Source organism: Myotis brandtii, unplaced genomic scaffold, assembly GCF_000412655.1.
Source record: "Myotis brandtii unplaced genomic scaffold, ASM41265v1 scaffold573, whole genome shotgun sequence".
Lineage (NCBI taxonomy): Eukaryota > Metazoa > Chordata > Mammalia > Chiroptera > Vespertilionidae > Myotis > Myotis brandtii.
The window spans coordinates 3043012-3067458 of NW_005370145.1; the positions used below are offsets into that span (position 1 = coordinate 3043012).

Below are 24447 nucleotides of genomic sequence, written 5' to 3' on the forward strand. Positions count from 1 at the left end.
CTCTCAGCCTCGCTGTTTTTAGCGGTGGGATTACTGGCCGGGTGGAAATAGACTCCGTGTTCTGGGTGGCTTCCTCGGCCCACATTCCAAGGCCCTTCGCTCTATTAAAGCTCTCAGCTGTCACTGTGACCCAGGCGTGGAGAAAGGCGGGGCTGCCCCCCTCCCCAGCTGGTGGTGGCCTGTGCCCCTCTAAGGGCATGTTCCTCTTATAGACCTGCGTCCCTCAATGTCCTTAAGAAGGGGCCACCTGCCAATTGTCAGTCAAGATCCATCTGTTCCCAATAAGGAAGGAGCCTACCCTCCTAGCTGGCCACCCTTCTATAGTTGACAGGTGGCTGTTAATCCTGTGCTTGAGCATGTATTTCTTGTGTAATTAATAAATTATTAAAATAATAAAAATGGAAATCTATAGCTAAGAGATTTGGGTCACAGTACAGAATTCAGAAAGTCAGAGATTTCTGGATAATATAAGGATTACAGTGGGGAAAATAAAATAATAATAATAATAATAAGCCATAACTGGTTTGGCTCAATGGATAGAGCATCGGCCTGCGGACTCAAGGGTCCCAGGTTCGGTTCTGGTCAAGGGCACGTACCTTGGTTGCGGGCACATACTCAATAGGGAGTGTGCAGGAGGCAGCTGATTGATGTTTCTCTCTCATCAATGTTTCTAACTCTCTATCCCTCTCCCTTCCTCTCTGTAAACAAAATAAATAATAATAATAATAATAATAAAGGGGAAATGTGAGTCCTTCTAGAAAAAGTAATTTAAAATGGCCCTTTACTTAACTTCCACCCAAAGAAGTTAGCTGGGAGAAGGGGGACCTTTCGCCCTTTGGGGCCTCCTATTCATGGGCTCCTGCGCAAAAGAACCAGTAGAAGCACCAATGAGTGAAGATCACCAGGCTCCTGTGAGTGATCCAATGGCCTGAGGGACACTCTCAGAAGACAGGCAGGCTGAGCCGTGGGCAAGAGAAGGGTTAGAGTGGAATGCCTGGAGGAAGGTAGCACAAATAGTCAAAAGAAAAAAGACAAAAACCCTGTGCTTTGTGCCTTATCAGCCAAGTGGTAACAGGCAGGAGACTGCCTATTGTTTTCACTAGCAGAGAAGTGCAAACAAGGATCCCGGAATGCTGGTGAACCTTGAACCCATGGCAAGGGACAGAGTTATGCACCAATTGTCTCGTCCTGACAATGGGGACTCAAGTTATTTCCTGATCAAATAGTCTCAGAGTAAATCCTTCTAATATTTACTGACCTTTAAGATAGTCTGTCTGCTAACCGCAATTACCTGCCTGACTAAGAGCTAGATGTGTACCCAAAATTGAATAAAAGGCTGACGAGGCCTGGGCACCAGTAGAAGTCTTTCTCCTTGAGTTGGGCTTGCCCGCCTGGCCCCCTAATATTTCCAAATTATCTCTTGTCTCGTCTCTTTCATTTGTGTGTGGCTCCTCTTCCAGATCCTGAACCCTGACCCACGCGGGACATGGGGGAACATACACAGTAACACACCTTGGCCCCTGGCTCACTCCTCAAGGCATTTCTCACGTGTCCCACAGCTGCGCGGTGGGCAGCGCCTTGTAGTGTGAAGGAGTTGTGGGGTCTAGAGGGAGTCCCAGCTCTGCCACTTTGGCTTTGAGCAAGTTACACTGTGCTCTGGTTTCTTCTCGGCTGGAAAGCAGAGTGATAGACCCATGGTGTCATCACGGAGCTGTTACACCAGTGACGTGAGGCAGGACATGCCGAGAGCCTGGCTAAGAGTTCAGTAAATAGTGGCTGAGCTCATCCTCTCCATCCCGGACAAGGCTCCCTCTACTGCGGGGTGGCCCAGCGGGTCCTTCTTTGGAATGAGATTCGTGCTTTCACTTTTCTCTCCGCTGAAACAGGGCTGTGTTTTCTACAGTCCCGGCATCCTTTGCTTTATGGAATAAATGAACTCTGGCGGAGGTGGTCATAATACTAACGCTTAGAAAATGAATTTTTCCATTTATATCCTTCCCAAAATCAGACTCACAGAGATGGTCATGGGTAGCTTTCAGACCCCAACTCCTCGTCTTTGATGCTTAGCCCATGAGTGGCGTGTCAGGTCTTACGCCTCAGAGGTTTTCAAGTTTGTGGCCAACTTTTGTGTAAAATGCACCAGGGCCCTCTCTTCTCAATTCTCTATGTCAGAAATTCTATAACACAAGTTCACTTCAAAGATGGCCCACCCTCTTCCCTCCTTTCTCTCTCTCACTTCCTTTCTTATCTGTTTAGTACATATTTTTAAAAGATAAGGACTATCTTAGAAAACATAATCATAATATCACATTACATATTGGAAATAAGTGATAATGCCATATCATCATGAAATATTCAGTCAATTTCCAAATTCCACCAATTGGGGTACGTGTGTGTGTGTGTGTGTGTGTGTGTCCGTGTGTGTGTAGGTGTCCTAACAAGATTCATGCACTGCAATTGATGGATAGGTCCATTAAATCTATTTTAAACTATAATCGATAGTTCCTCCTTCTATTTCTTTTATATCTTTTCCTTGCAATTTATTTATTGAAAAAACTAGATGGTTTGTCGTTGAGTTCCCCACATCCTGAGTTTATTGGTTGTGTCTTGGATCCCCTGCATTTCCTGTAAGTTGGTGATGACATCTAACTTGGGTCAGACACAAGTTAGATTGTAGGGCAAGAATTCTCCCCAGGCCATGGCATGCACTCCTATCATGAGGCATATAATGTCTGGTTGTCTGTATTTTGGTGATACTAGTAGTCATCATTCACTTGGGATTTGTGAGTCACATAAAAATGACGATATCCTAGTTCTTCCATTCCTCCTTTACCAATTGGAAAGCTCTGTAAGGAGAAACCCCACTTGCTTTCTCTATCCTGCCCTTTCCACAGAGGGCAGCGCCAGGAAGTCCTGGGAGGCTCTGAGGACTCCAGCCCATGGCATGGCCTCAGGCCTGGCCCAGACTCGCTCTCACTGCTGCGATTCCCTTTCAGGGACAGCACCCCCAAGAGGACATCCCAGCTTTAGTCACATCGTTGCCCTGGAGTATTGAAAGCAAGTCAGCACAAAGTGGTCTTTGAGACACAATTATCTGAAGTCACTGATAGGCAAGTCTGACCTCATTATGGCCTCCTCTCTATAAATGACAAATCCAGCAGGTGCTGAACTCGGTGCTGGGTGCCGAGGAGACCCCCTGGGCCTTTCATTCTCCTGGAGTCAGACTGGTCATCTCCAATCTTCTAGAACCAGATAAAGAAGGGAACTTTACAACTATTTCTGATAAGTTTAATTATGACAATAAACAAATGATTCCAAGTTAGAAGACGCTGTTTCAAGTAGCAGGTCAGACAGAGAGTTATTCTGACTTCCTACTTATTTTGTCTTTTAAGAAAAAGACAGGTTTACCCTGGGTAAGGGCTAAGATTTTCTGTTGTGCGGCTTTGAACTAGTGTAGACCCAGCCAAGGACCTAGTGGCAGGTTCCCCGTGTATGGTCTTCATTTGTGCATTTCTAAGAGTCAGCACAGTGCTTGTGTGAAGTCTGCCCAGCAGACTTCCCAGAGGTTCCCTGATAGAATTGGGGGAGGGGAATCCCTTGCCTTTAACCTATTCAACTTGGGTTTCCCACATGCCATATTGAGAGATGCCTCTTGACAAACTCGTCCTCCTCTCCTCCTCCCACTGCCAAAGCTGGGGTTACCCTAGGAGCACTTTTTCTTTCTGAGCTAATCTCAAATTTGAACAAGAGCAATCTCTGCCTGTCTCCACAAACACGCACCAGTTGATCAAGCCATCTGCTTACTGAGATTTCAACATTAAGCACTAAAATCACCAAACAATGAACCACTTCCCCACCACTAAGAGAAAACAATGAAAGAGCCCCCGACTGAAAACAAAGCAAAGTTTATTGCAGGTGAAAAGCAGTTCCATGGAAATTAAGTAAAATGGCCAGGTACCATGAAAATATACATTTTGCATATCTTCTGCCCTGTTCCAGAAGAGGGTCGCTCACTCCTCACTCTCATGGACCACCATCTGCAAAGACAGCGGGCAGCCTGAGTTAGGGCATGTGGCCCACACGTTGCCTCCTGCGCCCTCTGCTGGCGAGCGTCAGGCAGTGGCTTGCTTGTATATTTCAGTGGGACGTCGGGTATTTGTTGGATCTCAGGAGAATGCACAATGGCACACATGGAGGAACTCACCCAGAGATAAGAAACTGGCCCTGAGAGAACTAGCCCCACACACTGGGCTTCCTCCTACAGGTATCGACATGGAACATGACTGAGGATGGTGCCAGCAGAGGGCACTGAAAGGTCTCAGTGGGAACCTTTCCTTCCTTTCCAGAATAGTGTGTCTTTCAGTGCGACTCAGACCAGGGTTCTAGCGGGGCTGTTCTCAGCTCTGCGACCTTAGGCAAACCCCTTCCCTTCCTGAACCCAGGGTCCACCAGCTCTAACGCTGAGGGCTCTCTAAGGCCCCTTCCAGTTCAAAAATGTCTACATCACAGCGGGTCCTTCCCAGGTCGCCAGGGGCTGTGGGTCCCACACGCATCTGCTGCCCTCCATCTCACTCCAGCGGGAGCCACCTACCCTGCCGGGGGTGAAGTCTCGGGTCTTAGCGCGAAGCTTATTGACTTGGGATTCTGCAATATCGGCCCGCTCTTCAGCCTCCTCGAGCTCATGCTGAGCTTTTCGGAATTTGGTGAGATGCGCGTTGGCTTGTTCATCCTGAAACCAAAGCGCCCGGCAGGTAAGGTCAGCGTGCACCCCCCTGAGCGCTCCCTGCGAGAAACACACCGGCTGCTGTTCTGAGCCCCGCACGCGGCTGACTTACAGCCTCCTCCGCCTGCCTCTTGTAGGTCTTGACTTTCACTTGAAGCTTGTCCACCAGATCCTGCAGTCGCAGCACATTCTTCCTGTCCTCTTCACTCTAGAAACGGAACATGGGGATGGAGAGCGGCGTGAGGTCCGGCCAGGCTCCTGGGGCTGAAGCGTGTCCTCCTGTATCTCCAAGACAGAACCGAGGTGTCGTTTGCACTTTACGGAGCAGAAAGGCCCCGGTGTCCTTCCCACTCACCTGGTAAGTTAGCTCCTTGACCCGCCGCTCATATTTCCGCAGGCCCTTCACGGACTCGGTGTTCTTCTTCTGCTCCCCTTCAAGCTCCAGCTCCAGCTCTCGGATCTGGGGACACGGTTGGGGGGTTAGTCTGGGGCTGGAGCCCCAACGGGAGGAGCTGGGAAGCTGTTTGCGCGGCGAGTACCCGCGTCTCCAGCTTCTGGATCTGCTTCTTCCCGCCCTTCAGGGCCAGCTGCTCAGCCTCATCCAGACGGTGCTGCAGGTCTTTCACCGTCTGCTCCAGGTTCTTCTTCATCCGCTCCAGGTGGGCGCTGGTGTCCTGCTCCTTCTTCAGCTCCTCGGCCATCATGGCCGCCTACAAAGCCAATCACAGCCACTATGATGCAGGCAGGGGTCAGGTGCTGAGGAGCTGCCCGAACCCAGGTGGCCAGAGGACCAGAGCCACGCTAACAGAAAGGGCAGTGGGTAAGGTGATGAGCCCGCCCTTCATAGGGAATATGAAATGGGCTACACCAGGCACAGAGAGGAACCTCGGGGACTGGCTGGAAATGCTTTCTTCGTTTCTTACACTGGCCTCCTGGGAACTTTGCCCACCCAAGGAAATTCTTTTGTTATCTCGTGATCACCAATATATTTTCTCAAAGGGATCTGAAACGTAGCGAAGGTTGCTTTGCTACCTGACATCACAGGTATGGGGGTAGGGAGCTTAAGGGAAGGCCTCTAGGGAATCAGGATGTGCCAGAACCCGCAGGAGAGCAAAATAGTTGCAAGGTAATGTCTTCCTCAGGCAGCAGGTGGCGCTGTGGGCGCTGTGGGCGCTGTGGCCTCGGTGAGAAGACATCTGAGCCCAGAAAGCAGTGCTACTGGAAGCCACAGGGCTTCATGTGAGGTGAAATGTGGTGGATATTGACAGCTGTCGGTCTCACTTTTATATGTGGAATAAGTCATATGTGGAGGGAGAGAAGAGCATGGCCCCCTTGGGCATAAGAGACAGAATGTAATCCTTTCCGGTCTTTTTGTTTTTTCTGTGCTCCGTATTTCTCATATCCACCTTTTAAATGTGCAGGAGAGGACAGCTGAGTTTGAGGGAGGTGGGCAGTGGTTTCAGAGCAGAATGCACCCCACGTGTGCCCTGGGGGAGCCCCACCTGTCTCAGGGGAACTGTCTCGGGGTTGGGAGAGGGCAGGGGCTTTGATGACACGGTCAGGGCTGCCACACAGGCTCTGGGGGAAGCTCACATCTGTGATGGCCTTCTTTGCTTTCTCTTCCGCATTCCTTGCGTCCCTGCTGGCATCTTCAACCTCGCTCTGGAGCTGCATGAGGTCTGTCTCCAGCTTCTTCTTGGTGTGGATGAGGCTGGTGTTCTGGGGTGAGAGGAGCGGGGTTACCCAGGCGTCTGAGGGGGAGGGTTGCTGAGTCGCCCCCTGCCTCCCCGCCTCCCTGCACGCACCTGGGCGTGCAGCAGCTGCACTCTCTCGTTGGAGTCCAGGAGCTCTTGTTCGGCCAGCTTCCGGGCCCTCTCCGTCTGCTCCAGTGATGCCCGCAGCTCCTCCACCTCGGCCTGCAGCAGGTTGGCTCTGCGCTCCACGATCGCCAGCTGCTCCTTCAGGTCCTCCTGGCCCCGGAGGGCGTCATCCAGGTGTAGCTGGGTGTCCTGGCCAGAGAAAAGGGAAGGTCTCGTGGAAGGTCAGCGTTAGGAACTCTGAGTGTTTGAGGCAGGAGAGGTTTCCCACCCGGAGCGCTCTCGAACCTTCAGCTGTCCCTGGACACCCCGGAGGTGCTTGAGGGTCTCGGCAGCCTGGCGGTTGGCGTGGCTCAGCTGGATCTCAATTTCGTTCAGGTCCCCCTCCATCTTCTTCTTGATCCGGATGGCCTCGTTCCTGCTGCGCACTTCGGCGTCCAGCGCGCTCTGCATCGTCTCCACCGTTCTCTGGGAGTTTCTCTTCAGCTGCTCAATCTCTTCATCCTTCTCGGCGATCTTTCTGTCGATTTCCGATTTCACCTGGGTCAATTCCAGCTGGACTCGGAGGATCTTGGCCTCTTCGTGCTCAAGGGCAGCCTTTAAAGAACAAAACACGGGAATAGTGCCGGGGACGGTGCCACGCCTGCCACACTGCCCTTCTGGGTGATAAAGCTTCACTGGAATGTTCGTAACCCTAACTCTGCAATTCAAAATCCCTAATTTATCTTCAGTGCAGAAATGAAATGTTTCCTTACTATTTGTTTAGGTTATATCATCAGGAAATGATAACATTAAATGATCATATTTCTTTTTTAATATATTTTTATTGATTTCAGAGAGGAAGGGAGAGAAACATCAATGAAGATAGAGAATCATTGATTGGCTGCCTCCTGCACGCCCCCTACTGGGATCAAGCCCACAACCCAGCATATGCCCTTGACCTGAATCGAACCTGGGGCCTTTCAGTCCACAGGGTGATGCTCTATCCATTGAGCCAAACCGGCTAGGGCAATGATCATATTTCTTAGGAGTGTAAAACACCTTGTGCATATTTTTTAAAATATATTTTTATTGATTTCAGAGAGGAAGGGAAAGGAAAAGAGAGACAGAAACACCAATGATGAGAGAGACTAATTGATTGGCTGCCTCCTGCACGCCCCCCACTGGGGATCGAGCCTACAACCCAGGCATGTATCCTGACCTGAACTCGAACCCGGGACCCCTTGGTCCATGGGACAATGCTCAATCCACTACGCCACCACAGCCGGGAAACCTTGTGCATATTTTAAACTCATCTAAGATTTTGTAAAATCTCATTTTTAGACCTATTTTAAGTGTAATGATTTTCCCAATACATTTAAAACAATTCACAGTATTATCTCATTCAACCTCGCAGTTATGCTTTTTGATAGGAAGGGTGCAGATTTCAGACTGTGGGTTCTACAGAGGCAACAATGAAGACGGTGGGACCAGCTAGCCTGCCGGGGTGGCACCCACCATGGCCTTATGGCGCCTGCGCCACCCCAGCGTCCGCTCACCTCCGCTTCCTCCAGAGCCAGCTGGATGTCTGCCTTCTCCAGCTCGATCTGCTTTCTCGATTTCTCCAGTTCATGGATGGTTTTGCCATTCTCAGCAATTTGTTCTGTGAGGTCCGCTATCTCCTCTGCAAAGAAGTGAGTTGTGATGCATTTGAACCCCTCTGCACGGGTTCCCGGGCAGGTGGCATCAACTAAATCCTTTTCACTAGTTTATTACAATTCTAAGGACGCTGTTTTCTACAGATAAGATGCTCTAGAGGAGCCGTTCTCAACCTGTGGGTTGCTACCCCTTTGGGGGTCCAACGACCCTTTCACAGGGATCGCCTAAGACCATCGGAAAACACATATATAATTACATATTGTTTTTGTGATTAATCACTATGCTTTAATTATGTTCAATTTGTAACAATGAAATTGGGCATCACCACAACATGAGGAACTGTATTACAGGGTCGCGGCATTAGGAAGGTTGAGAACCACTGGTCTAGGGAAAAGACCCCAAAATAGCCCCTCCCATGAACGCTCTTTGAGCCTGGGGCCCAAATGGGAGCCGGCGTCACCCTCTCCCGCACACTGGGCAGCTGGGAGAGGGAGGTTTCAGGAGGTTCGGCACAGAAATGGGAGCCGGCTCACCCTCTCCCGCACACACTGGGCAGCTGGGAGAGGGAGGTTTCAGGAGGTTAAACTGCTTACGCTCCAAGTTCTTGTTTTCTCGTTTCACAGTTTCAAGTTGATCTAAGGCTTCTTCGTAGGCGTTTTTCAGTTTGAAGAGTTCGGTGCTCAGGGTGCGGGATTCCTTCAGGGCCGCCTCCAGCTCCGCCTGGCTCTCCTGGGACTTCGTTTTCCATTCAGCCAGCACCTGGGACAGGCAAGGAGGTGGCCCGCTGACTAGCTCCGCCCCCAGCTTCTAACTACATGCCGCCCTGAGGGAAAGCTCAGAGTTGGGGTGTCTCTTGCCCAGCTCCTTGCTCTTCATTGGTGGACTAGCTAAGATTCTGTTCTGTGGATTTATTCAAGATCCATAACTGATCAGTAACGATTGTCTCCTAAAAGCAAATGGATCCTCTGAGAAGGAATTAGCTGAGCATAATTACCCTTTTCCTAACATGGAAATGGGCCTGCACTTTTAAAGATTTCATGAAAACTTTGGTTCAACTCAACCTTTCTGCCAGCTCACCAGGGGGGCTCCCAGAAAGCTTCTCCTAGTGCCCAGGTTCTGTTCCTGGCACGGGTGGGGGGGGAGAGGAATGTTTGTAGAAACGGGTTTGTCTCCACTGCCAATGTTTGAAAGGAACTCCAGCCCCATCCCACTCCCATTTCATTTTACAGAGGAGGAAACCAGAGCTCAGTGAAGTTCGGGGACTGGCCCAACCTCACAGGGCCCTGTGCTGCAGGGCAGGAGGGGACCCCATCTCCTCCTCACAAACCACAGGCATTCCCCGCATCACAGTGTTCGGCAGCACAGGGCTGACCCCGCCCAGGGCTGACCCCGCACCTTGTCAAAGTTCCTCTGCTTCTTGTCCAGAGCTGCGGCCATGGAGTTGGCTCTTTCCACGTCCACCATCAGATCCTCGACCTCCCCTTGCAGCCTCTGCTTGGTCTTCTCCAAGGAAGCGCACTTCGCATTCACTGCCTCAACCTGTTCCTCGGAATCTTGAAGGCGCTGAGCGAGCTTTTTCCTTGGAGGATGGGAAAGAGAAGCAGATGCTGTTTCAGTTTCCAGCCTCTTGGACATCACTATTCATCATGTTGGAATCACTAACCTTGTGATTCAAACGTGCATTTGCTCTCCTAAGCTCAGGAGAGCCTCCTGGCTGCTAGAAATCAGTGACCCACAGCCTGCCCTGCCTCTAGCCATGATCCAAGTGGCCTGTCTTAGGAAACGCGCAAAGGCGGTCCTCCAATGGCACAGCACCGCACGCAAAGGCGTGAGATGGGGGGACATCTAGTCACAAAACAAGTTCATTCCCTAGCAGTTCTAAAGTCAGTGCCCTCTATCACATGATCATTTAACGCAGTGGTTCTCAACCTTCCTAATGCCGTGAACCCTTTAATACAGTTCCTCATGTTGTGGTGACCCCCAATTTCATTGTTACAAATTGAACATACTTAAAGCATAGTGATTAATCACAAAAACAATATGTAATTATATATGTGTTTTCCGATGGTCTTAGGCGACCCCTGTGAAAGGGTCGTTGGACCCCCAAAGGGGTCGCGACCCACAGGTTGAGAACTGCTCATTTAAGGGTTCAAGTTCTAAAGGTAAATAGAGTTGCGCACTTGGTCTCCTCCAGCTCCTCTGTGCGCTGGATGGCGTCCGTCTCGTATTTGGTCCTCCACTGGGCAACCTCGCTGTTGGCCTTGGACAGCGCCCTCTGCAGCTCGGCCTTGGCTTCCTGCTCCTCCTCATACTGTTCCCGCAGCAGGTCACAGTCGTGGCGGGAGGACTGCAGGGCGTGGGCCAGGGCGTTCTTGGCCTAAAAATGGTTAAGAAAGAGAGGAGCCCCTGGGGGATTGATATTTTAACGCCGCTTGCATGTCACAATCCAAGTCTGTTCCTCCTCTCAGCACCTACTGAACAAAGTTGCCCGGTGGTACTTGAAAACTAGCTCAGAGAAGCGCTCGCTCAGATAGTACCTTGTTCTCTTCCTCCAGCTGCCTCTTGAGCTCCTCTGTTTGCTGGGTGAAAGCTTGCTTGCTCCTAGAGAGTTGGGATACTATACTTTCCTTTTCTTCCAGTTGGCGACTCAGCTCCCCTGTGTCCAGAAAGAAAGGTTTCATGAGTGCACCCATTAATTCATTCACTTAGCAAGTTCCTATAGTGTGTAAGGCACTGTAAGAAGATCTGGGGAGAGAGTAAATGATAAGGTGTGGTCCTTTCTTGGGGGTGAAGGGGTGAGTCCGTGAGAAGGAAAATGAAAGCCCGACCTGATAAGTATTGTTGTGAATGACTAGAAATGTGAAGTGGCTCTGTCAACATAACTCATGGGGACAAGTGTAAATTTAGACATGACCAGGAACATGGAAACACTCCCTCCAGACCTCCCAGTGGCTGGTGTTTCCAGCTGTTTGTTGATTTGTCATTAAGGGAAATAGTGCTTTTCCAAGGACTCGCTATCTCTAACGGTTTGAAGGTAGTCTCCTGGATGAATATGCTAAGTTCAGGTTTGCATGTATATGGAGGTAAGAGAAGAAAGGAGGGGGTGAGAGGCTTTAGGACTCTAGAACCCGAAGGTTATTTTGGAATGGCAACTAAGCTTCCTGTCTTCACTGCCTTGTTGTGGCTGCTGGTGAGGGATTGGTCCACCTGTGATGATGGGCCACAGGACCAGGGCTGGGGAAGCCACATTCCCAGGGAAAGCCCCCAATAATGTCCCCTGATATTTAGTGCACACCAAGAGCCCGTGCAAAGTGGCCATGTTCCTTTCCTTATTGTCTTGATCGCAGACAATCTGAAAACACGTGCAGCAAGAAGTAGGAAAGCCCTGGGGCTCGGTTCTAACCCGAGTTCTGCCTCTCAGCCTCTTTCAGCCCAGGTTCTATTCCTTCTGAAAGTTTCAACCACATGACAGTTTGAGTCCCTTCTCTTTCTGGCCTACTTCTCTCTCTTGTTTTTACTGAACTCGCACTCTGTTCTCCTCCTTCAGAATATTTTGAGCAGCTCTTTTTCTGGGTTATTTCAATAGTTTCTTTCCTGAAAAAGTACTTTTGTAGAAATTCTCCCCCAAACAAAGTCGACTCTTTTGTTTTGCCCAGTTGCCCCTGTTAGAGCTCCCTGAGGTGGCGCCCCTCCCCATCTTCCATCACTCACCAGCCTCTGTCTGAAGACGAGACTTCTGTGCCGTCAGCTCACTCATGCTCCTCTGAGCCTCCTCGTTCTTGCCCCTGGCCTCACTTAGCTGATCCTCCAGAGTTCGGCATATTTTTTCCAGATTTGCCTAAAGGATTGAGAAAGAGGAGAAAAGTAAGTCAGTCTTGAGATTTGAATGACCCAAGAGGTCTCTTGCATCCAAAGCATTGTGCCCAGGTACCTTGGATTTCGACACACTCTCCACGTTGCTGGCGAGGTCGTCGATCTCCAATTTGAACTCGCTCTTCTCCTTCTCCAGCTTCTGCTTGACCCTCTGCAGGTTGTCTATCTGCTCGGCAAGCTCGGCCACACTGTCCCCGTGCTTCTTCCTCAGAGCAGCCGCCGTGGCTTCGTGCTGCAGGGTGGCCTCCTCCAGGTCCCTGCGCAGTTTCAGGAACTCGGCCTCCCGCTTCTTGTTCAGCTCGATCTGGGTGGAGGTGACGCCTCCCGCCTCCTCCAGCCGCTCACTCAGCTCCTCCAGTTCCCGGGCGTAGTCGCTGCGCTGTTTCTCTGCCTTTGCACGGGTCGCCCTCTCCGCCTCAATCTCTTCTTCCAGCTCCTCGATGCGAGCCTGTGAGCCAGTCAGCCCCCGAGCCACTCACTCGGCATGCCAAGAGCAGGCTAGTTTCCATCCCCATTAACAGACCAATTCTGGAACCGCTCCCAGAGAGCTAGGAAGATTGCTGATTTTCTTTAATATGACCTCTTCCTGCACCAACATGGTCCTTACCCCGCAGTGATCAACCCAGGATATTGTCCATCCAATGAACTGTTGACTCAAATACTTCAATTATGGATTTTACTTAAGATTATATAAAACATTATTCACATGCTCTGGCAGCCTAGCAGAAAGGAAACTGCTGAGGCAGGCAGGCCCATGGCATGACCACTTGCTCAAAATGGCTTGTAGCACAGAACACCCAGTGCACTGTGAGTGACCGCATGGAAAAGAGAAATCCCCAACACCTCCTACCTGGAGCTCTTTGATTTTCTTCTGAAACTGGAGGCCCAGGGTCTGCTCATCTTCCACTTTGCTCTGCAGTTGACTATATTCAAAATCCTTCCTGTGAAGGGAAATGGAGAATGTGTGAAGACAAAAAACCAGTTAACTTGCAGAATGTAAATCACTCGGTAAGTTGCAAAATTGAAACCAGTGGTTTGAGCGCATACTTCTTGAGCCTTTCATCCAGCTGTTGCTTGTCATTCTCCAGATCTAATATGGACTCGTGGGCAAGCTTCAAGTCTCCCTCCAGCTTCCTTTTGTTCCGTTCCAGGTCTACCCGGAGCTTCTTTTCTTGCTCTAGGGAGCTTTCCAGCTGCAAAAGGCATCATTTCCTTTTTGAGAACAAATGCTTTTACGCCAGAGGGTTGGGGCGGGGGGAGGGCAGCCCTTTCAACCCTGAAGTTCTAGGACTGCCAACTAGCAGTGTTTACTTACATCATCGACTTGCTGTTCCAGTTTGCTCTTGGTTTTACTCAAAGAATTGACTTTGTCTTCTTCAGCTTGGAGGTCATCCAGGGTCTGCTGGTGGGCCTCCTGGAGGGCCTTCTTCTCCCTGGTTAACTTTGCGATGGTTTCATCCAACCCAGCAAGCTCCTCAGTCAGGTTTTTAACCTAAGAAGAAGCCACAAGCAACTGTAAGAAGAGATACAGCTTGGTTTGCAATGACAACATCATACGGGAAAGACCCACAGAGTACCTTGTTCTCTGTGGCATGCTTTTCCTTTTCAACCTTGGCCAGTGTCAGCTCAAGGTCATCGATGTCTTTCTTCAGTTCTGAACATTCGTCCTCCAGTTTCCTCTTCTTGGCCGTCAGCTCAGCATTGATCTCTTCCTCATCCTCAGCTCTCTCGGTCACCTCCTTGATTTTAGCCTCCAGCTGGAATTTGGCTTTGATCAGTTGATCACACCTTTCCTCGGCATCCAACAAGTTTTCACTTTCCTTTAAGAAAAGAATCATGATTTGCTTTAATGAGATAAGGCGTGTGACATTCCAGTATTTTGTTATATATGAAGTTCTTTATGAAGCATCTGAACTGAAAAGCAAAACTTCCACCAAAATTCTAGTTTTCTTAAATAATCGATTCTAGAAGAAAAGTGAAAAACAAAAAGATTTCTAAACACATACAGCCTGTACTTGGAGCAGCAGGTCATTCTTCTCTTGTACGAGAGTCACCAGCTTCTCCTCCAGCTCCTTCCTCTTGGCCTCCGACTTGGCCAGTTCATCCTTGGTCTTCTGGAACTCTTCCTTCATGGTGGCCATCTCCTTCTCGGTCTCCGCACTCTTGAGGAGGGGCTTGATCTTGAAGAAGAGCTTCATCCAGGGCCAGTGCTTGACGTTCATGAAGGCGCGGATGTTGTACTGGATGCAGAAGATGGACTCCCTAAAAACAAAATATGGTTATTTCTCAGAGAGACACCCACCCCCAAAACATCCTCAGAAGACCTCATGTTTGAATACAGACCCCACTCACCTTCTCTGCACCATCTTCTGGAATTCCACACGCATGAGAAACCCTCTGCACACAGCCTGTGTCCGAGTGATCAGTTTGGCCAGGCGGTCATCACGCATTTCTTCCAGGGTTCCCAGCAAGCCAGCTTTGAAGAACACCTTAGAGGGGAGAGGGACGGCGTGAGTCCGTGTCTGCGGAAGTCGACAAGGGGCTCAAGGCCAGCAGCTGTCAGAACTGAGGCTCACCTTGGTGTGTCCGAATTTGTACTGAGTGTGGTCAATATCGATGGAGGCCAACAGCTTTTCACAAGCTTTCTTGCTGTCGATGAACTGTCCCTCTGGGATTGCACTGGCATTCAGCACTCGGTATCTGCCATTGTAGACACAGAAGCAATCAGAGACTATTAGCAAAATCATTAACCTTGGAGACTGTCCAGTTCAGTCTCTCTTCCTGTGAAGAAAGCCAAGGTCCAGAAAGAGAAAGAAAGCCGCCGTAATCACATGCTGGGTCACGGCCTAGAGCAGTGATGGCGAACCTTTGGAGCTCGGCGTGTCAGCATTTTGAAAAACCCTAACTTAACTCTGGTGCCGTGTCACATATAGACATTTTTTGACATTTGCAACCATAGTAAAACAAAGACTTATATTTTTGATATTTATTTTATATATTTAAATGCCATTTAACAAAGAAAAATCAACCAAAAAAATGAGTTCGAGTGTCACCTCTGACACGCGTGTCATAGGTTCGCCATCACTGGCCTAGAGGCTAGGCCTCCCGATCCCCAGTCCAGGTGCTTTCTGCCATGTGCTCATCAGATAAGCTCCTGAGAAAACGTGGAGGAAGGATGTACACTGTGGCCACGTGGAAGGTTATTCATATTACACGGAAGGTCCCTAACTGTTCTGTTGAAGTGTGTTTTTTTTTTTCATCAGTATTTCTCTCTCTCAAATTTCAGTATGTGCACATCTTATCAAGAATCGTGTAGAATATTTATGACACACCTTTGTTTAAAATCCCCGTAGAGAATGCGGTTGGGGAAGCCCTTCCGGCAGATGCGGATGCCCTCCAGGACCCCGTTACAGCGCAGCTGGTGCAGGACCAGGCTGTGCTCCATGGCCCCTGAGGAAAGAAGCAAGGACGTCAGCTCCGCACAGCATTTCCGGAGACCGGCCACCGCCCAGAGAGCGGCTGCTGTCTCACCTGGGGTTTTGGTTTCGTTGGGAATTATACAGCGCACAAAGTGAGGGTGCGTAGTTCTTAAATTGGACATTAGCTTGTTCAGGTTTTCCTGAAAGAAAAAGATTAAATTCAACAGCTTACTGTAGGCTTTTACAAACACAGAGAAATATTGTAATGAAAAGTAAGATTCATATTTTACACTTATCATGGATTCTGAAGAATGATGGAGCTATTTAACTCTTTCTTTTAATAGTCCTATGGCTAGAGGAGTGGGCAAAACACACACACACACACACACACACACACACACACACACACACAAAACCCACAACCTTATATCTTAATAGTCTTTTGTTTCACAGCGGGCCAGAGACTAACGAAGTAGAAAATGCCCTCTGAAATCAATGCAAGAGATGTATGCAGCCCCCTGGGTGAATGAGGTGCTCCTGCCCGTGTCCCTCGGGCAAGTGAGAAAGTTTGTGCGGAGGATCCACTCCCAGGCCAGCCAGCCCAGCTAGTTACAGAACCAAATGATCCCTAAGTTCCAGTCCTACCTCTGTCAGACCTCCCTTAAACATCATCACACCAGCACCTCACCAAGTGACAGTGACCAGATTAAGACCACACTGCTGTTCTCGAATAAACGAGTTTAGAATCTCTCCATTGCTCATGTTGCAATGACTCACACCAGCTACAAGCAAATCAACACGTGTTTTCCTTACCCTGAAAAGGGCAGAGACAGTTTGGAAGGAAGAGCCCTTCTTCTTGGCAACTTTCTTCTTTCCGCTGTCAACTGGAAGAAATGACGTTGGCGCACGCTTGTTAGCAGGCCACTAGGGATTTGGGGGTCCTGTGGGCTGAATTGGAAGGAGGAGGCATGACTACAGGGCACTCTGGGGAGTCGGTTACCGTCCGTGGTAGCAAAGGTGGCATAGAGGTGAGCCAGGAGCCTGTTGGAGGACTTCTGGTACAGCCCGACCACGGTCTCGTTCAGGGGGTCCTTGTTCTTCTCCAGCCAGCCCGAGACGCTGTAGTCCACGGTGCCCGCGTAGTGCACCAGCGAGAAGTGGGCCTCGGCCTTGCCTTTGATGACCTTGGGCTTCTGGAAATTGCTGGACTTGCCCAGGTGCTGGTCATGCAGCTTGTTCTTGAAGGAGGTGTCTGTGGCCTTGGGGAACATGCACTCCTCCTCCAGGATGGAGAAGATGCCCATGGGCTAGATTAGGGCGAAATGCATGTGGTAAACAAGAGCTGAGGTGGTGAACGGCAGAGGGTGCGAGGAGAGGCCACTGAGTGGACAGACAGGATACCTTCTCGATGAGCTCGATGCAGGCAGCCAGGTCCATCCCAAAGTCGATGAACGTCCACTCGATGCCTTCCTTCTTGTACTCCTCCTGCTCCAGCACGAACATGTGGTGGTTGAAAAACTGTTGCAGTTTCTCGTTGGTGAAGTTGATGCACAGCTGCTCCAGGCTGTTGTACTAACACCAAAATGCAATGGTCATGTGAAAAGTTAGACTTCTTTCTAAGGCAAAGACCCATCCACCTCCCCCCTCGTTGCTCGGCTCCAGCCAGCTCATTTCGCTTTCAGATATGGTCACAGTCTCCAGGGCCGAGCTCAGGCCATGTCTCCTCTTTGGAGTCTCCTCTGCACCTCCGTCTAGCAGGTGTGTCTCCCTCTCCTGAGCTCCCAGGGCCGGGTCCTCGCCTGTGCACCCACCACAGAGTCTTATTTTGTAGTTACTCCCCAGTGCGCCTTATATACTTCTCACCTTCCTCTGCAGACTGCAAGCTCATCTTTTATTTACCTGCATGTCTTCTATCTGGTAGACACCAATATACACTCTGATGAATGGCTCTATGCTAGGAGGATATTTATGCAAAATATTGCATGATTGGCTTATTATCAAATTATTTGCTTGGCTCTCCCTAAGTCAGTAATTACATTTGAGATATTTTTTTATTCATTGGGCTAAGCCTTTAAAATTGTACTTGACACAAATATTTCCCTCTCTTAAAGTAATACAACCCCCTCTTAAACTCATACAAACCCTCCTCACATTCTCTTCTACTTGATTCACCCTCCATCTAGTTTTCCTACAAGATGTGATGCTGTGACATGGCGGCCACCTCAACATCGCCCCCACGGAATCATGAGAACCAATTCCCTCACACGGGCCACATGAAAGCATGAACACGAGCAACACAAACCTCGAAGATCTCGAAGCCAGCGATGTCCAAAACCCCAATGAAGTGCTGTCTTGGCAGCTTTGTGTCCAGTTGCTGGTTGATGCGAGTGACCATCCACAGAAACAGCTTTTCGTAAACTGACTTGGAAAGGGCATTCACAGCATGGTGGACCTGTGGGCAAGACCAGGATGAGCCCGCCGGCAGCGGCCGTCGTGGACCCACATCCCTTCCCTGCCCCGAAGGGCCGCCTACCTGGTCCACAGTTTGACCTTTGGTCACGTACTCATTCCCGACTTTCACCCGGGGGAAGCACAGGGCTTTCAGGAGGTCTGAGGAGTTCAGGCCCATCAGGTAGGCTGTCTTGTCAGCCACTGCCAAGAGAAGAAAGACGGTTCAAAGGGAAGCCCTGAAGTTGGCAACGAAGAAGAGACGCTTTGAAAGTCAGCTAGATGCTGCAGAGGTGGCTCCGTTTGTCTCAGGGGGTTTTACTTTTCGTATCTCTAAACGGCGTACATGCGGCCACTGGAAGCTAAGTCCCCCCGAGAACATGGCAGATTGTCTGAAAGGCAGAGGGGTTCCAGAAAGCTCCGATCACTGCTCATTGCAGCTGAAACCGGGCCATTCTAGCCGTTCGGCAAACATGGGTGCTACCAGTGCCTACAGGCATCTGAGCCCTTCTGAAGAGGTTCAAACAGCCTCAGTCAAACACCCACCGACCTTGGCTTACACCAAGCATGTCAAACTCGCGGCATGTAGCCCGCCAGCTGGAGTTTAACATGCTTGGCTCACACCCTGTCTCGGTGACTTTGTACCTTCGGTGCCGTCAGGCTCTGCCTGCTCCTCCCGCTGCTTCTGCTTGAACTTCATGTTCCCATAGTGCATCACGGCGCCCGTGAGCTTGTAGAGCCCGGACTTCTCCTCTGCAGTGAAGCCCAGGATGTCAATGGCACTCTGGCATGGAAAGAACGGCACGTCAGCCGGCTGACCCCAGGGGCCAGGACGAGCACCCTGTACCTCTCTCTGTTCTACTTACATCCGTGGCCAGCAGCTCCTCCGCATCGTCAATGCTGGCCACCAGGATCTCGCCCTGGCTGATGAACGGGTAGTCGTAAGGGTTGGTCGTAATCAGCAGCAGCTCTGAAATGAGTAGTTAGAGGAGGTCGCATAGATTCGAAGAGAACATCCACCAGAGGGTTTGAGCTCTTATGTTCAGGTTTGAAACTCTTACTGCTGGAGCCCAAATTGGATTTAGAGTTAGAATTAGAGTTAGAGTTAGAGTTAGAGTTAGAGATCTCTAAACAGCCTCTCGGTGCTCAGGCTCTGCCTGGATGTAAAGTGTGCGGGGAAGACAGTGCAGCCGGCCCATGCAGTGTAGAGGAAGAACCCAGGCAGAGTGCAGTATTTAAAGTCTTGCTCTGCATGCAAATGGCGCTTCGTGAAGAAGGTTCAGAGCAGGTAAAAGGGAAGCTGGCAGAGTCTGGAGGAGGGGAGCACAGGTTGAAAAGCTGCGGCCTGTTCCCAGGCTTGGAACCAGAAGGCTGAGCAAACACAGCCAAAGGGTGTGGAAGAGCGTGTGCACAAGCCCCTTTAGGTGCAGAACAAAGGGCAGGGACGCTCCACAGGCTGGATTGCTCATTGATTTTTGCACTGGCCTCACAGCATTTGGTGAAAGATGGGTTTCTGTGCTCGAACACAAGGGGGCGCTACATGTCAATTAAATGTTTAGCTGCTCAAAAGGCTTTTATAAACCAGCGCTGAGTTCAGTAGTGGTTTCATCTGTTGCTGCCCATCGGATTTGTTTTGTTTTGTTTTATTTTTTTCAAATGGGCACGTCACTGTCAATATACCTACATCTCATTTTGAAAACAAACTTTGCTGTCTGTGGAGTCCTCTATGTATATAGGTGCGGCTCTACCTGGACCAGTGATGTCAGAGCCGAAGTGCCTGAAAGACCAGCCCTGCTGGGGACTTGCTCACCTATGAGCTCCGGCTTCTTGTTAGAAAGAATCTGGTAGAAGATGTGGTAGCTTCTCTCAGCCTTCAGCTGGAAAGTCACTCTTGATTTCTCCAGCAGATCTGTGAACACCACACAGCACTGTTTTCCAAGCTGCCCACCCCCCCCCTCCCTGAGACATCCGGTCCCGAGCATCTACTTACAAGTTTCAATATCTGCAGAGGCCAGCTTCCCCGTGGTGCCGAAATGGATTCGGATGAACTTGCCCTGTGGGGACAGGGAGCCCAGCGTTTACCATGGCTCCAAGCGTCCCAGCAGCCTCCTGGGCCAGGTAATAGGAGCCTTATTCCCTGTGGCTGGAAATTACTTATGTCCTCCTCTTCCTCCCTCCTCCTCTTTCCAGATGATGTGCCTTCCTCCCCATTCCTTTATTCCACGCTCCCTCCAAACCACCCCACACGTGCAGCCAACAAGGTAAGAGACTGGTCTTTTTCGAGATGCAAATCAAACCATGTCACTTCCCTGCCTGTAGAATCCTTCCGGAGCTTCCTGTGTGAAATCCAAACTCCTCCTCAAGGTCTACAGGTACCCGGTCTACAGGTCTCTCTGCCTCTCCCCTCACCTCATGGGCGCCCCCTGCCCAGCTCTCTGCAGCTGCTCCCCTACCAGCAGGCCCCCTCCTATGTCAGCGTCTTGTGTTGTCCTTTGTTCCTCCGCACCCTGCAGAGCTCAGGGTTCACGTCCCCCCCCCTCACCTGGAGGCCTCCCCTGCCGACACCGTCTGAAGGAGACCCTGCCCCATTACCCTATCACAGGCCCTGCTTGTTGAACTTTATACGAATGTATCATTATCAGAAATCATCTTGCTGATTTGTTTTGTTTTTTCACTGTCTCTTCCCTCTGACTGTAACCTCTGCGAGGACGGGGACCTTGCTTGTCTCATAAGCCACAGAGAAAACCGCAGCGTATGCGGACTCGGACTCACAAAGCGGGAGGAGTTGTCGTTCCTCACGGTCTTGGCGGCCTCCCCTGGACACCGTCTGAAGGAGACCCTGCCCCATTACCCTATCACAGGCCCTGCTTGTTGAACTTTATACAGATGTATCATTATCGGAAATCATCTTGCTGATTTGTTTTGTTCTTTCACTGTCTCTTCCCTCTGACTGTAACCTCTGTGAGGACGGGGACCTTGCTTGTCTCATAAGCCACAGAGAAAACCGCAGCGTATGCGGACTCGGACTCACAAAGCGGGAGGAGTTGTCGTTCCTCACGGTCTTGGCGTTCCCGAAAGCCTCCAGCAGCGGGTTGGCACTGATGATCTGGTCTTCCAGAGTCCCCTGGGCACGGGGCAAGGGAGGTAGGAGCCACGGAACGGCGGTAAGCAATGCTTCCCCCCTAGTCGCTCCTGCCTGTCTGTGCGCCTGGCAGTCAGGGCACAGCCAGTCCCTCCCTCCCCCTTGCCAATCTGAGGCCGAAGCAAATCAACAGCACGTCTCACTTGGCACACCTTTGCCACGTTGCTCTATTTAGCTATAGTGAGGGACTTGACTTGAAGTTCTTTTAATACTGCATTCCTTGACTCTCCAGTCAGTTAGGTTGTCTGATTCACTTCTAACCGTTGTAATATTTTCACTTAGAAAGGGAGTACCCGCTGCAGTTCTCTCGAGAGGGGGGATTGGTTCTGCCATAAAAGAAGGAGCTCCCTGCGATGCTCCCAGCGGACCTTCCTCAGAGCCTCCCTTTCCAGAACAGTGACAGGGTCTGGTCCTGTGCCATCAGCCCTGCACGGGCCACCTAAGTTGCTGCTGTCCTTCAGGGTTAACTCCTGGCCTGCTCGCCTTTCCTGGGGAAGGGGTATTGCCTCCCGTGCCCTCACCAGGAATTAAGACAACGGGTAGCAGCCGTAGAGACACAGCAAGCCTCCCTCATCTCCTCACCTTCATTTTGGAGTCCTTCTTCTTGGCAAGGTCCCCAGTCGCTGCAATTGTTGCAAAGTACTGGATGACCCTCTTGGTGTTCACAGTCTTCCCTGCCCCGGATTCTCCGCTGTTGGGGGAGAGAGAGGGAGAGAGAGAGAGAGAGAGAAACAAACCAGTTCTGTTAGCGTAGACGGTCTCTCCAAGATGCCACACGGAGGCCTGGACATACTGTGAGCCACGTCAGACACACATGTACCACACAGAGAGGCAGAGGCCCAGGGAAGCCCACCACGGCTGAGCTGACCCAGGGGTGGGCAATCCAGTGCTCTGAGGCCTCCCATGTATCTTCCCGCCCACCCCAAGTCGATCTTTCGCTTGGACTTTGTTCTAAATACTTTCCAGTGGACAGAACAGAGCACGTGGAGCCGCTGCCTCCTGCACCGGGGACAGCAGCCACGGCTTTGACACTGCCCTGCGCCCGGACACTTACGTGATCAGGATGGACTGGTTTTCACGATCTGCCAAAAGCAAAAATAAAACGGAGCTGATGGCAATATAAAAAGAGCTTCCCCCTTTACCCCACCTCTCAAGCAGTCACGGTTCAATGCACAATTCCTCTGCCCTCTCGCAGTTAGTTTAGTCCAGTGGTTGGCAAACTGCGGCTCGAGAGCCACATGCGGCTCTTTGGCTCCTTGAGTGTGGCTCTTCCACAAAATACCACGTGCGGGTGTGCACGTACAGTGCGATTGAAACTTTGTGGCCCATGCGCAGAAGTCAGTATTTTGTGGAAGAGCCACACTCAAGGGGCCAAAGAGCTGCATGTGGCTTGCGAGCCGCAGTTTGCCAACCACTGGTTTAGTCCAATGTGGGAGCTGGAGAATGAGGCTCAGAGGGGTTAAGCCTCTGCTTAAAATCAGCCAGTGGCTTGTCACCGGGCAGTGGCTTCTGATTGTATTGGGTTGAACCGTATGAGATTGTCAATAATGTTTTGGCCCATAGAAATCTTAGTTTCATAGGGTTTAACCAGTACTTGCATTAAATGCACACTTCTCACCAGGGCTTGCAAGGGGCTCGGAGAACTGGCCCCTTTCTGCTCTTTAAGCATCTTTACCCCCCTCTCCTTTGTGCGGAGGTCACAGGCCGAATAGGGCAGGCTCAGGACCACGTGGTGATCCTCGGGAACCCTGTCCAGAGCCTGCTCACCACTCCAGGCTTCCTCCCAGAAACCTACCAGTCAGCATGAACTGATAGGCGTTGTCAGAGATGGAGAAGATGTGGGGCGGGGCCTCCTGGCGCTTTTTGCCTCGGTAGCCATCCACCACCTCCGGGTTATACACCGGCAGCCACTTGTAGGGGTTGACGGTGACACAGAAGAGGCCCGAGTAGGTCTGTGGGAGGGTTAAAAGCATATATGCATGTGTATGTATATAAAACCTTGCCTTTGTTATTTTTTCACAATCAATTAGTAGAGGAGGAAACATGTAATTTCTATTTACAGGTGAGGCCCCTGAGACTCAAGCAGGGGCGTGGCTGGGCCACCCACAGCTGGTGAGTGACAGCTGAGACCCAAAGCCTGTGGTTCCTGCTCCCCCGCTGGAACCTCCAGCTCCACCCTCCTTCCTCCAGCCCCTCTCCTTCCTGTCCCATTCATCCTCGCTTTCTCATCTTCTAGCTTCTCTTCGCCCTTTCCTCTTCTTGGTTCCATTTCCTGTCTTTTGTTCAACAGCTTAGTCAAACAGGAATCTCTCCAGATCCCATCACTGCACAGGCCTCTCCCCCTACCCCACCTGCCCGCAGCCCCAGGGCGCCCCGGGCACGGACATAGATCATCCAGGAGGTGTAGCGGTCCTTGAGGTTGTACAGCACGGCCGGCTCGTTCAGGTGCGTCAGCATGGCCATGTCCTCGATCCGGTCGAACTTGGGTGGGTTCATGGCGTACACGTCCTCCGGCTTGACCACCAGGGTCTGAAAGGGGAGAGGCACGGTGCTCACCAGGGGTCCTCTGCGCGGGTGCCCCCTGTGGACATGTCTCCCGCCAAGAGGCTGGTGAGCCGCGGTCCGGAGCGAGCACCAGGGAAAACGCCCACTGGCAGTGAGGGAGACAGGGTTGGGGGCAGGTGGCGACGGTGCTGCCAGCGGGAGACTTGGTTCTGCCACGTGGGCACTAACTGCTCTCATCAGCCGCGTCAGGTCTCCCACCTGCACCGGCATGTGCTGTGCTTTCTCCAGGGAAGCTCGCAGTGAGGCTGTGAGAGGCACGCTGGCACCAGGGCCACCTGGGCCGGGGCGATGCATGGACCAGACCTGGAGGAGCAGGTGGAGAGCCAGTAGGCCATGCGGGCCTGGACAGGGCTTACCCGGTTGTCTTCGGTTTCCACCGTGACCTTCCCATCCTGGGTACTCTTAATTTTCCCCTTGGCGTACTCTTCCTTCGAGTCGACCACAAAGCAGTAGGTTTTGGCGTCAAAGGGCTGGTTCTGCGCCTCGATCCTCTCCTTTTCCGACTTGCGGAGGAAGGGAGCGGCCATGCCGAACACTTCCATTTCAGTGTCGCTGCTCATGGCGCCAGCTGCAAGGCAAGCCACCCGTGAGCCGCTGCCTCCCAGTGTCGCTGCTCTACGATGGCTCCGGACAGGCTGTGCTCGGTCCCAGGAGCCCCACCCACAGACGTAAGTGCTGGGAAAATCAGCAGAGCACATGTAACCCCGTCTCCTCGTCATCGGAGGCTCGGCTGGCTGAGGGACCTAGAGATGAGCCCAGCCTCTCGGGACCTCACTCCCTTTAAAACCCAGGTGTTGCCCAGGGAAGCTTTAGAATAAACAC

The 24447-nt window shown here is 51.1% G+C and overlaps 1 protein-coding gene across 1 annotated transcript; it reads right to left on the reverse strand.

Moving 5' to 3' along the window:
- Positions 1–3918: 3918 nt before the first annotated feature.
- Positions 3919–24208, reverse strand: LOC102260053 (myosin-3). The gene is made up of 38 exons (XM_014549859.1): positions 23982–24208; positions 23446–23589; positions 22856–23012; positions 22115–22142; positions 21643–21751; positions 20950–21042; positions 19909–19972; positions 19729–19827; positions 18785–18888; positions 18564–18702; positions 18004–18122; positions 17773–17922; positions 16872–17042; positions 16471–16777; positions 16284–16354; positions 15384–15670; positions 14628–14751; positions 14404–14540; positions 14058–14313; positions 13629–13871; positions 13367–13543; positions 13099–13244; positions 12902–12992; positions 12110–12499; positions 11890–12016; positions 10716–10834; positions 10359–10555; positions 9574–9757; positions 8772–8937; positions 8079–8203; positions 6829–7137; positions 6529–6732; positions 6317–6442; positions 5263–5433; positions 5079–5183; positions 4836–4931; positions 4592–4729; positions 3919–4037 (listed from the first exon to the last, which is right to left on the reverse strand). Exons 1-38 carry the CDS (start codon positions 24183–24185, stop codon positions 4011–4013), a joined length of 5904 nt encoding a protein of 1967 aa, XP_014405345.1. The 5' UTR covers positions 24186–24208; the 3' UTR covers positions 3919–4010.
- Between the last annotated feature and the right edge of the window lie 239 nt (positions 24209–24447).

What these genes read in the sequence shown, in the direction of transcription:
- LOC102260053 (XM_014549859.1), bottom strand. Translation starts at nt 24,185, where the DNA reads ATGAGCAGCGACACTGAAATGGAAGTGTTCGGCATGGCCGCTCCCTTC. An exon ending in ACAAATTCGGACACACCAAG is followed by an intron (nt 14,541 to 14,627) that starts GTGAGCCTCAGT and finishes CTCCCCTCTAAG; the next exon opens with GTGTTCTTCAAAGCTGGCTT. An exon ending in TCCAGAAGCTGGAGACGCGG is followed by an intron (nt 5,184 to 5,262) that starts GTACTCGCCGCG and finishes CCGTGTCCCCAG; the next exon opens with ATCCGAGAGCTGGAGCTGGA.